The following is a 15,834-nucleotide window of genomic DNA, read 5'->3' as shown; positions in this document are numbered from 1 at the left end:
CATGGTAACTTCAATGTGTTCCAATAATACATGCTACCTTCATCGAAGCAATCTGACAACAATCTTTATTAAAAGCAATGCACCCACCATCAAAGGAAGTCAGCAACAAACTTTTATAAAAGCAAGTGAATGGAATAAGTTTACTATGCAATGAAAGTTTCCTTTTGGCAGAAAAAGTAACTTTTTGCTTATGATGACTACCAACGGCAGCATAAATTCCAATCTTTTCAAACTAAATATCTGACAGTCAAGTTAACTAAAGGTGGGACGGCTTGCAAAGATTTTTAAGAAATGTTTATTTTGTTCACATTTTCATTTCCCTATGAATAGCCTCATCTCCTTTGTAGCCTCGGCATCATGGAAGTTGTCTCTAGCTGACCAAAATCTAGGCCAATTCAAATACATGTACATGTAGCATGTAATCAACTATACAGCTACATTCTACTGAGGACAACAAAATTCATAGTGAACTATTTAGTGACACATGTTTGTTGGCAATGGGATAGAGGCAAAATGAGGTCTACCATTTTTATATATGTTATTTGTTGTTTCTAACAGGATGTGACTGATAAATGAATTCATGGATTTTTCATATACATGTGCATTACTTAATGCATTATGGATTGTACTACACATATGTCAACATACAAGTGTACTTCGACTAGTTTTGCCTTCATTTAACCAAAATTTCCAATTATTATTTTTTCTTAGTGTAAATTCTCCCTAATGACAACTGGTCACCTATTACAAATTTCACTTGTATGCAAAATTCAAGTTTTTCAGGCTCCCTCCTGTGTATCTCAGCCTTGATGTCCACATATATTGACAATATTACCTTGGTCTTGAGAATGCTGAGAAAAATGGTTTGTATTGTAGCGTATTCAAGAATGCTAATACATGCCTTTATAAGTGCCCATTCCTCTTTTTTCCATCAAAACATGCTTATAAAAGCCATATCTAACAACATTTATCTCAATTCCAGCATGCCTCAAAAGACTGAAACACAATGCTGAATCTGTCGAGAATATCATGATTTGTTTCAAAAACTTACAAGAACTTGGTGTCTTGTTACATTCAACTTTGTAGCTTAAACAAATCTCAGTAATGGATCTCACGCATTTTTTATACGGTGTAACCAAATTTAGAGATATAACGCATCTCCAAAATGCATCACTCAAAAATCAACAAAATTGACAGCTAACTCTTCTCATATAAACATACATGATAGAAATGTTTACGACATCATCAGTATACACTTATTATGATGGACTTTAATGTTGTAATAATTAGGGTCCTTCAAGCACACAGTGCATGTATTATACTGAATATGGTATGCAGACAGTTACAATAGTTATAAACCATGACGCTATACTAATTGTTTTAATGGTCCTAATTTTTCAAAGACTTTTCTCTATATTCTATTTAATATAAATGGCATATCCCAAACACAATGCATATAATACTGCTGTCACTCTTACAAGTACTGTCTTTCACTGGTTTTTCATTGTTAAACATGTATTTTAATTGATTGGTTAAATTTAATTTTGTATGTTTGCCATTAATTGGTAACATTTGATTTTGTTCATGTAACACAAGTATCATTATTAATTGCCTAAATTTGAATTTGTTACAAAAGTACTGTCATTAATTGGCTAAATTTGATTTTGTCACTGTTACAAAAGTATTGTGTGTGTGTGTGCATGTGACTTGCATTTTTAATGTAGCTTTAACAATTTTTCAGCCATATTGCTACGATGTCTGCAGTGTGGCAGTTTATAGTGATATCTAGCACTGAGGCATCATGCCACAGACAAGTAGCATGATTTCTCACCCAGTCACATTATCCTGACACCAGGCCGACCAGTCCTAACACTAACCTCTTGATGCTGAGCATCAAGCAAGGCAGCTGTTAGTAAATCTGACTCTGTCATTTTTGCACAAGTATTGTCATTAATTGGTTAAACTTGGTTTTTTCATTGCTATTTAATTATATTTTAGTTGTTGGTTCATGAGAACTAATTATAGTGTTATGTTGCATCATTAAATATTGTTTTTGTGTTTCAATGCACTATGATAACACAGCCTTGTTGGAGCATCCCTCAATATATGGTTCCCTCAGTTATAATGCTAATAGTTTGATGCCTCCCATGAATGGTACTGTGAAAAAGAATCATTCGACAGGGTTCAGATTTTTGTCACAAATGATATCTCCATCAAACCTCAAATGTGTTAAAAGACTATTTTGACCTAGGTCTTGTCACATGTCAAAAAATGTATGTGTATTGTACCTTTTAGGCAGAGCTATTGGTAATGCTCTTTTAGGCAGAGCTATTGGTAATGCTCTTTTAGGCAGAGCTACTGGAAATGCTCTTTTAGGCAGAGCTATTGGTAATGCTCTTTTAGGCAGAGCTATTTGTAATACACGTCCCCAAAAATCAAACTGCCAAAAAATGGAACTTACAATGTATGCGTAACAATTCCTTTTTTTCAAAACTGCAATTATTAACGATTATGCAAGAAAAAAGTAAAGTTTGGGTCCAAAAATTTTCCCAAATATATTTCATTTTCCCCAAAGTTTGTCAAATTATTTATATATTTACTGAACATACTATGCTTTTGAACAACATCAGGTGATCATTATTTATAAAGACTGGTATCTTACTTCTAATACTTAGCAAGTAATTTATGATCATTTTTCTCTTATTATTTCAAAATCCATTTTCTCAATTTTGTCTAGGTATTTATTACAGGTTGCTTTCTTTCTGCCTCAACTGCAATAATGCAATCAGCTTAAAAGACTTCTTTCTTTAATCACCGATAAATACTCAGGGCTTCATCAACAGTGAAAGGCACTGCTTGCTTTCTCACACTTTGTAAAAGTCTGTGATGATGAGTTTGAATCCAAGATTTATCTCCCTTTTCTGTGTTAATCTCTATAATAAGTGTTCCTCAGATAACCATGTCAGACAGCCACTCTGATGGAACACTGATATTATATAAGCACAATGAATAACATGGAGCAATTTCTTAGAAAATATGATTTTTAAAAATATTTGTTTGTAAACCAAGGGTCTGTGTGATGCTCACAGCTTATCTCCCTAGAGCCCACTTGCAATTGTTGCAAGTCTATGCTCTTAAAAAAATATGTAACAGAAAAGAGTGAAAGACAAAAAGCTTTGTAAAATTTAACAAATAATTTATTTCCCTACAAGGTGAAAATGAGAAAAAAGAACGTACAGTATTGCGAATTGAATCCCAAAATAATCAAAGAATTACAGACATAAGTCCTAATAATTTGAAGTCCTAAATAAAACTCAGTACAAGTCCCGAAGAAATCCAAAACTGAAGGCGATGATGTGACTGTTATAGCTTATGGAATGCTGATGTGTCAAAAGTCTTTTGTTGAATCACAGTAATATAATTTCAGGTTTGAATTCAGTATAAATTCCAGTGAATGTTTTTATCCAAGAATTTTATCTGAGCACTTTTGTATTTCCTGAGAAAATAATCACTTGAATTCAATAATTTGAAGTAAATAAAGATTTAGCCCAAAATTGTCACAAATAATACAACTTGAAAGTGCTAGATGTTAAAGCATGAATGAACAAGTCCTCACAATTACAAGATTATATAGTTTACTTTACCTCAGGTCACAATTAGCATTTTCTATAAAAAAAAAAAACATTACCAAATGGAAAATAACCTACTATAATGGTCCTGATGTTTACAATACAATAAACTAAATCATGCAAAATTCACTTAGGAAACTCGAAAACTTTGACCCAAATAAACATATTTACCTCTTCTATCAATAATGATCCTGATATTAAGCCCATACACAGAGAGAATAATTTAGCTATGTATTAGTTGTTGACATAAAATGAAATAAATTTTTTTTAGAAAAAGTCAATCAGGTCAAGGTGAAATGAACTCAGTTTTGGACAAGGTCAAGTCCAGCATATAATGTGACATTACAATTGCATGTAATGAAATAAAAAAATGTAAACAAAGAATTAAATTAGGTATACATAACACAACGTGTGTGTGATTTGTATTTTTAATGTAGCTTTAACAATTTTTCAGTCATATTGCTATGATGGCAGTTTATAGTGATGCCTAGCACTGAGGCATCATGCCACAGACATGTAGCATCATGTTCCACTCAGTCACATTATCCTGACACCAAACGAACCAGTCCTAACATTAACCTCTTAATTATGAGCACCAAATGAGGCATCTGCTAGTACCACTTTTTATTAGTCTTTGGTATGACATGGCCAGGGTTTTAACACACAACCTGCCACATCTGAGGTAGTCACTCTAACCACTTAGGCCACCAGGGTGGTCCATTTGCAATGTACATTGTTATTCATTTAGATTCAATTATATTCTACACATCCAAAAAAGATTTAAAATACATTTTTTTGTATGTAAGAGGCATTCTGAAGGGGTACACTTGATTAATACTTGTAAATTTGATTAGTTTCTCATTGCAGCAGGTTCCCAAACTGGAAATAAATTGCTGTGCGTCTTCAAATTGGTAAATGACATAAAACTAAGCTGAATCAGGCAGTCTTAAAGAGATGCTTTTGGCTAACAATAATTACTCAGAAATTCCATTTTAATTTAGTTCAAATAAACAATTATTATGTGACCTATGGCACCAGTTTCTTTGCAATGGAATAATAAATATCATGTGTGAGAGAATGACGGATGTTGATTGAAAATAATTACCCATTTCTAATGCATTTTTTTTATAGATGTCCTCATATGGGCAAATTGTACACAATAACAGATTTGAAAATAATACAATTTTAACTTTATCACTGTTGTTAAACAGGTACTTCCTAATGTAAAGTGAGAGATTTCTCCTAGTCAAAGTTGTACAATGCACGCTAATGAAGTATTTATTTTAATGAAATGAGACATATATAGGATGTAAGTTTGTTCTGCGTCTTACTATAAAAGTCATTTTGCAAAATATTAACATTATGTTCCATGGCAGGTAGGTGCAACTTTGGGCTTGACAAGCAATTTTTAAAGCCATGCCCTATGATGTAAATTGCTGGATATAACTAAGTCAAAGGCTAGCTTAAGCCAGCAGGCTGCAGTTTATCATAGTAGTTGTTTGTGCCCAAGGACCAAGTCACAGAAACTAGACTGGTTATTAAAAATACCAACCTTTCAGAACAAAAGACAAAACAATCTCTGTTGAAGGCACCCATTCCTTAGGTTTTAATTTTCCCCGTTTTAAACTGATTCTAAAACCCTGTGCTTGCCGCGCTCTTAGTTCCTTCTGGTACACAGTTTCATGGGCTTCTCGCTTTTTTTCAATGGCAAGCACATCTTCTTCTATCTTTACCTCTTGATCTTTATTCAACCTATACTCAACGACAGATCTTGCAACTTGCTGTAAAATAAAAATATGTGTAAAGTTAACATTAATAAATACATCCTCCACTTCCATAAAACAATCTGATAAATGTTTCTTAATGTTCCTGAATTCTTTGCTGAAACCATGCTAAGCCTTTTCTCACATCAGGTTTTTTTTTTTTTTAAATTTTGCTTACATACTATTTTCCTTTTCTGAATTAGTCCTGAACACTTTTTGAACTTTTTTCTCTGAAAAGTTGTTGAACTATTCAGTAAGGTACTGAATGCATAAAAAAACCCAAAGACAATGTTATTTAGATATAAGTAAAAACACAAAAGACAATGTTATTTAGATGTTATCATTCAAGGTATTCATCAGATGTATGAAATAATAACAGCTTTCATAACAATCCGCTAATACTTGTTTGTGTTGGCATGCATACATGCCAGTACAGTTAAATACTGTAGTCAAAATGTTGAACCTTAAAATTATTATCGTAATTCAGCCTATCCACTTGATCATTGGAATGCAATTAAATACAAAGACTGGACAAAATTTACTTGCATATTCATGAGTACAAAAATCTAAGAAATGTTCTTTGACTTGACCCCAAGCTCAGTTGGGTCTGGATTTCCAAGCTCCTTCACGTGTTTGTACTCACATCCATATGATTTCATTCACATCTAATCAGATATTGCAATTAGTTTCAATGAAAGCCCCATGACAATGCCACCATTTATTCAAGTGAATAAAAAATTTTTTGAGACAGCCACTATGGTGCCATGCTGAAGGTCAGATATGCACCATTTAGATTCAGAACCTGTTACATATTGCAAATAATAGTATTTTAGTGACATCATAAGATGTATTTCTGTGAAAGGCCTTTATTGGATTTTAGATTGGCACTATTTTGTTCTAGGACCAATCAGACATCATAAGTCTTGTGGCAAAAACAAGATGCTATCCATATAGAAGTAGCAGTGGTAATAAGATATTCAAGATAACAAATGTAGGGGCAATAATGGCTATGAGATTGGTAATATTATACTATACAGCACAAGTCTTTCAGTGAAATAACCATCCATTCAGGAGTAGGAGTGATAATGAGAATTTCAACATGGCCACCATAGTAGCCACATGAATGTCAAATGGGCATCGTTTCAATTTAAGACCAGCTTAACATCACAAGAAATCTTTTAGAGAAAACTCTGTGTCAATATAACACTCTGTTCAAAAGGAGTAGAAATAACAAAATATCTGATATCGGATCAGCATGATTTTTATTCAAGATTGACTAAAAATTCATTGAGTGAAAAATCTATTTTAATATGACCATCATATTAAGATGAAGTAGTAATAAAAGCTGTCCTATTAGGAAGTGATTTTTCATCTACACAGGAAGAATGCTCACTGTGGCATGAACTTATGATGATTTCTAACAGAGTAACTATTAAACTGCATCTTAAACATTTTGTCAAGTACCATACACTTCTTTATTTGTTTCTTAGCATTTTCTACATAACTGTTTCCAAATTAATGAACTATTGTTGCTAAAGAGTTTCTGAATATTTGCTGAATTTTACTTAACTTCTGAACAGTTTCTGAATATCTGCTGAACTCATCTGAAATTTGGATAACCATTTGCCTAATGGATGCTAATTAATTTATGAAGTTTTGCTGAAGTTTTCTGCATATTTGCTGCACATTTCTCAACGTCTGTTCAACAATTTGATAAATTCTGATGAATAATTTCTGAATCTTTGCTGAAGTATGAAAGACACATTTGTAGAAAATTGCTGGAAAGGTGTCAATTTCATGCAAAATTCAGCCATAATCAGTTACATGGATTCAGTAAAGCTTCAGCAGAAAAGCTGCTGGAAAGGTGTCAGTTTCATGCAAAATTCAGCAATAATCAGTTACATGGATTCAGTAACGCTTCAGTAGAAAAATTGCTGGAAAGGTGTCAATTTCATGCAAAATTCAGCAATAATCAGTTACATGGATTCAGTAAAGCTTTAGATATATGTTATGCAAACATTCAGAAGATTGTCTGTGCTTTTTCATGGGGCCATTACTTTAAACTTTAAGCCTATTGTACAAAGTATATTATCAAGTTTTACTTATCTAATCTAGTTTAAGAATTTTTTTCTTTTGGTAATAAACAGCTTCCAAATGTAAGAATTCACATGAAAGTTGTCCTTGTTTTACAAATGCTCATTCTGGGCAGTGTAAGTGAAACATTGCATACCATAATGTTATGCCTAATCAGAAGAACCTACAAAACTACATCTTTTTCAAATACTCAAATTTTTAAAAAAGCAACAACCAGATTTGTAGCATGTGACACCAATGAAGACCATAGAGTCTAAATCCAAGCAACTTACAAAAAAACCATGACAAATTTAAATAATTTATATAATAGCATCCATTTCTAAATAGTTTATCAATATATGCATACAAAAGTGCATATCAGATTTCTTTGTCTACATCATGTTGGTTTTGCTTTATTTGTGGTAACAGGTTTTCATAAACAAATTTTTTGTCCCACGTGTTCAAAAATGCATACAATATTACTTAAATGGTCTGAAAAATTTATTCATGTCAACTATATTTAAATACAAATGCAAGTGCCAAATTTCATTTGTCTATCTCAAATGGTTTTTGCTGAATTGTGCTAACAATGATATTGCTCACAAAGTTTAATATGTGTAGAAATTTGAACAAATGCTACAATTGCCTGAAAATTTAATCTGATAATGTACATATGAATACAAATTTGCCTACTAAATTTCATTAGTCAGTGGTTAGATCAAAAATAGAATCCTACATAGCTGATTAAATCATCTGCAAAGAAGCATATTGCTAATTGTACAGAGCCACATTAACATTTGTTGGTTAAACTGTACAGTACCTCAGACTCAATAAAGCATGCATTAACATTTGATGGTTAAACTGTACAGTACCTCAGATTAAGAAAAACATGCATTGACATTTGATGGTAAAACTGAAGAGTACCTCACACTCAAAAAAGGATGTGTTAACATTTCTTGGTTAAACTCCACAGTACCTCAGACTCAACCTGCAGAATCTCCTCCCCTGCAGATGGCAACTCTTTCCAGCCAATGATTTCCACCGGTGTGCTAGGTGCAGCTTCCTGAAGAATTTTTCCCTTGTCACTAAACATGCTTCTCACCTGCAAGCATTCACATGTAGAATGTGAGATAAATGTAGTACTGTTTTCATGCACTATTTTAGTGGTTCAAATGGTAAAATAAAAAAATCTAACCTGACAGCTCATCTCTAAATATGGATACCAAATACACTAGCAAATGTTCTAAAGCTGTACTGATGTCACTTTTTGCCAATTATGCCGCTACCGTGTATAGCCGATTATTAAATCTGCTGATACCGATGAGACAGATTATTTCATTATTATTTGTTTTATAACAATGACTGGTTCAGAAGCATAAACCTATTAGTGTAATGCAAGCAGGTATTTTGCCATGTGAGTTTATATGGCAAATGAATTTGAACTTCTATACAAAATCAAACAGAAACCAGATAAGTACATTGCTATTTATAGAAAACAACGATCACACAAACATAAAACTTGCAAAACTTGAGACTAACACTGATAAGACTTATGGTTTGTCAATTCAAGATATAAATGAATGAAAATGTATTAAGCTAGTCTTTTAACTTATGTTCAATAATGCAGGTGGCCAATACTAGATTTCAATAAATGACTACAAAATGTTAATAATGATAGTCCAATGATAATTAAAAATTAATAATATGCATGCTTTAAGACTAAAGTTAGACATCACCGTACACTGGCTGCAGCTAATATTGAAAGCCTAGTTGAGGTAGGTTGTATTTAAGCAACAGTAACATTTCTCCCTTCTCGCCAAGTAACAATCCACAATGATCCGAAAAAATCTCACTTGCGCCACTAAACAGCTGCTTGCTTGGAACGCTTGGAGCTGGTGCAGACAAATAGCATCTAGCGAATTTGGCCAAGTAGGGGAACTTAAACCTGTGAGTGTTCCACCAGCCATATATGTCTTTTTCTCGTGGCAACAGAGAGCTGGCCAGATTCAATTCAAGCATCACGTCAATGGCATCATCCACGTGGGTTGTTTCATTGACGGTATGGACAGGTTCGTCACTGGTCGCAGAAAACAAATCCCAGAGCCATGATGTTGATGGTCCATTGGTGTTTGTTTCAGTTTCAATATTTCAATTTTTGGTCGGGGGTTCCTACCGCTTGTCAGCTGACGCAGCTACGATGCATTCTGCTCTAAGCCATTCTTTGGATCTGGTCACAAGTAATTCTTCATTGAATAGGTGCTGTTTGAATTGTGGATCCAAGATGGTGGCCAAGACAAGTTTCTTGTTGCTGGCAATGTCAACAAAGTGTGTGTTCAGTGACATCAACACATTACAGAACACTGTATGAATACCTACCTTGATTCACTTCATACTCTCCAGCCGGCAACATTCAGAGCATTTTCAGCATAGGAAGAATGATGGATACTGATGTTTGGCTATCACCTACTTGGAAATGTCCATAAATGGGCCTAACATGCCCACAATATTGTTAATCAAGACCCACTGTTGGGCTGTTAGGCTAGGCAGGTCATAGAGTGTAGTGTAAGCCCCCAAGACTTGTTTTTGTTCATATGATGAAACCAACATATTGTATGTAGAATCCCAGCATGTCTGGACATCCTGAACAAGTTTCTTATGAGCAAAGCCAAGTTTTTCCTGCTGCTCTTCAAGCTGCTGTTGTGCCATGATGGAGTGCCGGACCTTGTTGACTATGGACTGTGAGATCACCAACAAATTTTGATGGCTCGTTGCGACAGAATGCCATCACTGACAATGAGCCGCAGCATGTGTGCAAAACAGCTAATGCTGTCGATTTCAGCTAGACGCATTGCTTTAACCATGTTTGCACCTCCGTCATGCATAAGAACATGGATAGGAGTTTTGGGAATGTTGTATTCCTCGCATAATTTGTCCAGTTTGCTCACCAAATATTCTCCTGTGTGTGATTCATCAAGAGGCATTGCTGCTAAAATCATTTGTTTCTGCTGAAAGTCTTTTGTCAGCCAGTGTTCTGTAAGACAACAAGGCTACGCCAATGGACGGGTCTGACCATGCATCAGAGGTCAAACTAAGGTCAGATTGGGCAGAAACTAAATCACGCACCTTGCTTTGTATCACCTTATACATGTCAGGTATCAAAGATGTAGAAAAGTAATTCTGACTTAGAATTTTACAGTGTGGTTCTGCCTTGGCCATCAGACATCAAAATCCAATGTCTTCAACAATGGAACATGGTTGCACATCTACTCCCATGAGCTCTGCAATAGCTTTGTGCCAATTAATAGCTATTGAGTCATCAAATGCAAATGGTTGCTTCTGGTTCAGCATGACGTCAGTACTCAGAGTATGAAGAGTTACTGCAGATACTGAGGTTAATTGTGTAGCATCCTTTTCTTTTTTATCTGCCAGAAACAGGCCATGTTCGACAATGTGCTTGCAGTGCAAGTATCAGCATGTCAAACAATCACTAGAGATGCCAAATTAGAATTGAGGAAGCTGTGACCATGTTTCACACAGGCCTGCAGATGGTATTGAAAACATTCCTATCCACCTTTTAAAACAGCCCAGTCATCATGCTTACAGCCACAATGTTTTTGTCAAAGGCTGGAAGCTCAGTACAACAGGCTGATGATGGGGTCTGATACCAGTATGATGTGAAAGATGCTGGTAGCTGGCTTTTGGAGAAGAAAGGCATGGAGTTGCTGGGATCTTGGGTATTTTCAGAGAGGTATTCTGTGATCCTCTTGCTCTTTGGTGACTGTGGCAATATATTTAGAATGCGTGATCAGCCTTATCATTCAAGGCTACTAAAGCATTCACCTTACAGACTTGCTGTGTGGATGGCAGTGGTGGGAACACAGAAACTGGCAAAACATGATAAATTTTCACCACAACCACTCTAAAACCAACAAGGGCTAGAGTACAAAAAGTCATTTAGCTTATCCCAGAATTCTCTGTTGTTTTGTCCTCTTCAGGCAGGGCATCCATGTATAAAACATACCCATCAGTGTGTGAGTGGTATGGTATCTCCCCAATAGATAGGTAGCCATGAAAGAACCACAGCTTCTCTTGCCAGTGTAGATGGCTATGATTGTGCTGCATGGGTGGCTTGACTGGCAGCTAGATGTACAGTTTATGAACTACCTGAGCAGAATGTGTGGCGTAACAGGCAGACTGACAAGCCAGATCCTTATATGATTCTGTACACCACAGAACATCCAGCCAATACTATGCGTGACTCGCCAAGTTATGGATGCCTGGCCACTTATCAACAGGTATGTATGTCAACCTGGCAAGCTGTCTGGGTTGGTCAGCAGAAAACATCTGACAAACATCCCATACAACAGGACTTACAGACCCAAAGGTCATGCTCAGACATACAGGGGGATTTACATCCCTTGAGAACTTGCAATGGACCAAAAAAATCACTAAGCCAGCAACTGCATTGTTGTTTTGGTGTATATGTGCTTCTAGAAACAAGTGGGAAAGATGCAATGTTAGCATCTCAGCCCCTCCACTTGCTGCTTATTTCTAGCTGACCAGATGTTAAAGTTGGTGTTGGCATTCTCCACATCATCTTGTGGGAGGGAAGAGAGGGAATCATCATGGTGTCCTCCACTGCACCAGTAAGTGATGAAAGCTAAGTATGTCATACCGTCAAGCGCTTCCCAAATCTCTCCCTGCTCTTAGGGTCTTTTCCACAGCATTGTGGAACAAACTCCCACAAGGCACAATTACTGTAGGTTTAAGTGAATGTATATTTAATGCATACCAAACAAGTTAAATGCATGCCCTCACCAGCTTTAAATCTCTGCACTTAGTACATTCTGTCACCATTGTTTAGCTCTTAAAAGAACTGCAAAAAAAGCTGGTAATTAACAACCCAGAAGAGTGTACATGTACAAAAAACATTTGTTACTTATGCAAGTGAAAAATACATGTATTGTGCATGAACAATGAGCAGAAATGATACCATGCTAGAGCAAAAGGTCTGAATAATTGAGTCCAGATCTGAAAAAAATATCACAAGTGCAAAATATAATAATTGCAACATGTAGCAAATACCTTTTTACACAATGCTATACTGGATTTGTTAATGTACTATTGGAAACTACAAAGATACTCTTGTATCCCACTAGGCCTTGTGGTAAACTGTTGATGGTACCAAGCAAAAGCTTAAATTGATCAACATCCAGTTGAAAGTTAGCCATCTAGCAGAGGCAAGGGGAGGTAATGGTTAAAGGACATTTTTTGATATCTAGGTTTTTAATATCTAGGTTACATAAATGAGAAAGAGAGAATTGAGATCTTTGCTGGATTTCGGAGGTAGTGGAGTTATTTCCTAATGTTAATGTGGTTGGGAAATATATTCTACAGAGAAATTCAGGAGGATGAGCAATCTAGGGGCATAACTCCTACAGATGATAGTGTGGAAAGCAAATTTTATAGTAAATTGTGTACTCTGAGAATCACATTAACATTAGGAATATTATATTACCTATACCACATGGACAAAGGTCAATAACTCTTGGCCATTATCTTCCCTTGCTACCAATGAGGATGCTAGTGGAGTGGTTGGGCGATTCTTCCAGTAATGTAATAAGATAAGTATTCTTTGAGTAACATAATTTACAATAAAATTTGCTTTCTTCTTTGAATACATTCTCTGAGCATTTTCACATTAGGAGAATCATGGTAATAGTAGAGGGAATGCTGCCCATCATATATAAACCTCAGATATCCTTCCATAGGATGAATGATTGGATTCCCTATGTGAATGATAACCCGTTCTTATTCTTAAGCATACATGATCCATAACCACTCCATTAGGTTAAGATGATGATTACTGAACTCTTCTTACAGTCACTAGCAAATCCAGTGAAGCTAAGAGGCTGTACTGTTATTTAGGTCTGGTGGTCTTCTGGGCTACAGACACAAGATCCACCAGGTTATGTTTCTGCAAAGCTACACACTTGAGAAGGTTGACTGCATGCCAGCCAACAACTTCTTTGATGTGTTAGATCAATGTGTTGTTTTTTAATGCAAAGTTCGCAGATATCACTCTAATTTCATGAACTGGAATCTTCATGAGGTGACTTTGATCTTCAGAGACATCAGAATACGCTGAGTGTATAACCCACTTAGGCCATTAAGAATAGTCTTGATGTGATATCCTACTTTCTCTTCATGGGAAAAATGAATTATTTGCAGTTACCATGACTCATCAGTGTGCACCTCAAATAGCTCTTGAGGGTGTGGTTATGTTCCGGCATGACTACTGCTTTCGACATATCTATAGACCACAGGGAATATATGACAACTCTCTGATATCCGGCTGATGGTTACCAGTTCTTGGCCATGAGGCCCCATGGTGTCATGAGGATCATGAAACAATCTGATCTTAACAGAAGCTAGTTTGGGTCAACTGAAAGGGCAATGTAACTCACTCACCCTGAATGCCAAAGCTAAAACGATCAGGAAATAGGTTTTATATGACAACATCAGTGAGGTCTGGGCTAATGGCTCAAACTTTTCCAAGCTGAACCATTTTAGACCAAAGACACAATCCATTCTGGAAACAGGGTGATAGATTTTAGTCTATTCAAATTGAAACTGGCTAGCAGTTCCTAAGCTGCCTGCCTCTAAATTTCTTCAATTTACCACCAAACAACATGGTGAGCCAAATGGAGTCATCCTTAAAGCCTTTGTGTGATGCAGTATTTATAATGTGGAGTGTAAACAAGCATTATGAAATATCATGTCAAGATAGTCAGTGGCAGTTGATACATTAGCCATTGTAGGGTCAGCTGTTCTTTTAAAGACCTGTGTAATTTGAGCATATACTCACAGGCATGTTGGTTAGCTAATTTTTCCATCAGTCAGAAAATTGCTAATGAGGACAGCTCCAGTATCAAATATGTAGCGATATTTTAAACCAGCTCTGATGTGGTAAGAAACACGTTTTTTTCTGCCTTATAAAATGGTGGGGCAGACAAGTTAATGTTACAGTCTTGCCCAGTGCTGAGAATTCAGTGTTGTGGGTGGTGGCTGGTATCCGGCTTTCTGACAAAAAAGCTTTAGCATTTCCTATGTCACAGATACATTTTGACATCTGACGGTTAATTTCCTTGAGTCTTGCTGATTGGGGAAGCAGCCAGAAAGATGGAGACTCTTTCTCACTGTCAATGTCAACCGATGCCTTGACTTTATAGTCATAAATGGTGGTATGGATGAAGGACATTTCAAAGCCAGCAAGAGAGAGTACATCTCCTCAATGGCAGCCATAAAACTAAACTCTGTCCTCTCCATTGTCAAATATGATTAGGACGGATGCCTAGAACTTTCTTTACACTCACTCTGTGAATACTCTTGGTTCTCATCTGCTTCCATTTGGGGATAAACCATGCCCTGTGGTAATGATGATGCAATGCCATCATTACTAAGCAAACCACTGCTAATACCCAGTAGGTAAGCAGTGAAAATGAGGAAAGCCATCTATGCTAGGCAATTTGTCATACTTTGGTACCGGCTGTGCTGGAAGCATGGCTGGACAAATCGATTTTCTGCATCTGTCTCTGTCCTGATTAGCATGTATAAACATTGGTTTGGCTATATGTATGGATCTCTCACACACATGCATGCACGCATGCACACACATACGCATGCATGCACACAATGCATGCATGCACACACACACACATGCATGCACACACACACACACATGTACACACACACACATGTGAGTGACTAAATGGTCAGACCTACTATTATCCCTTTAATTGAGACAGTGGGTCCAGCTGGGCTGGCTGGACAGCTTGTACAGCTTTGGACAGTTAGTACTACATGTTGGATCCACTGGATCTGAAAATTCCCTAAGTGCCCAGCCTTACTGGCCCAAAGGCCAAGCCCAGACTTGCTGGGGGACTAATACCCACTGGGCTGCCAAAAAATGGGGGAACAATCCTCCAATGTATCCAAAGTATCTGTGGGAGCTAAAGATGGAAAGAGGTAAATTCTGGCCTGAAGTCAGTAATGCATTGCCATCTCCTGCTGAAGTCGATGTTTATGATGCTGAAAGGCTAGAGTACCAAACTGCAACTATAACATATATACATTTGTCTCCCCCAAATCTGCCGATGTCATAGTGGTTGAATGTGTTGTCCTTCTGATTTTAGAGGAGGGGGAATAGCATCTTCAACAAGGCTCACAATTAATTCTATATTTAGATGAGTACATAGTTCATCTGTACTTGTCTTGCATGCTTTTCCCCTCTCCTCTTTGCCTTTTGCTGATTTTTGCAGCATGGTTGACCAGGTGTCATCGGATCACAAATTGCACATTCTGCAAGC

General features: G+C 36.3%; 1 protein-coding gene across 2 annotated transcripts in view; it reads right to left on the bottom strand.

The window, feature by feature from the left end:
* The window catches only part of LOC149804575 (translation initiation factor IF-2, mitochondrial-like), an 80,375-nt gene that overhangs the window by 5,214 nt on the left and 59,327 nt on the right, over window positions 1-15,834 (bottom strand). For both annotated transcript variants that reach the window (XM_089941739.1, XM_089941748.1), the window contains 2 exons: window positions 8,442-8,567; window positions 5,182-5,410 (listed from right to left, as the gene is read on the bottom strand). In XM_089941739.1, coding sequence (XP_089797865.1) covers window positions 5,182-5,410; window positions 8,442-8,567 — 355 coding nt within the window. The remainder of the gene's footprint in view (window positions 1-5,181; window positions 5,411-8,441; window positions 8,568-15,834) is intronic.

The sequence above is a fragment of the Sinohyriopsis cumingii genome, chromosome 2 (assembly GCF_028554795.1).
Source record: "Sinohyriopsis cumingii isolate HCF-2022 chromosome 2, ASM2855479v2, whole genome shotgun sequence".
Classification (NCBI taxonomy): domain Eukaryota; kingdom Metazoa; phylum Mollusca; class Bivalvia; order Unionida; family Unionidae; genus Sinohyriopsis; species Sinohyriopsis cumingii.
This window is presented reverse-complemented; position numbering and strand designations above follow the sequence as displayed.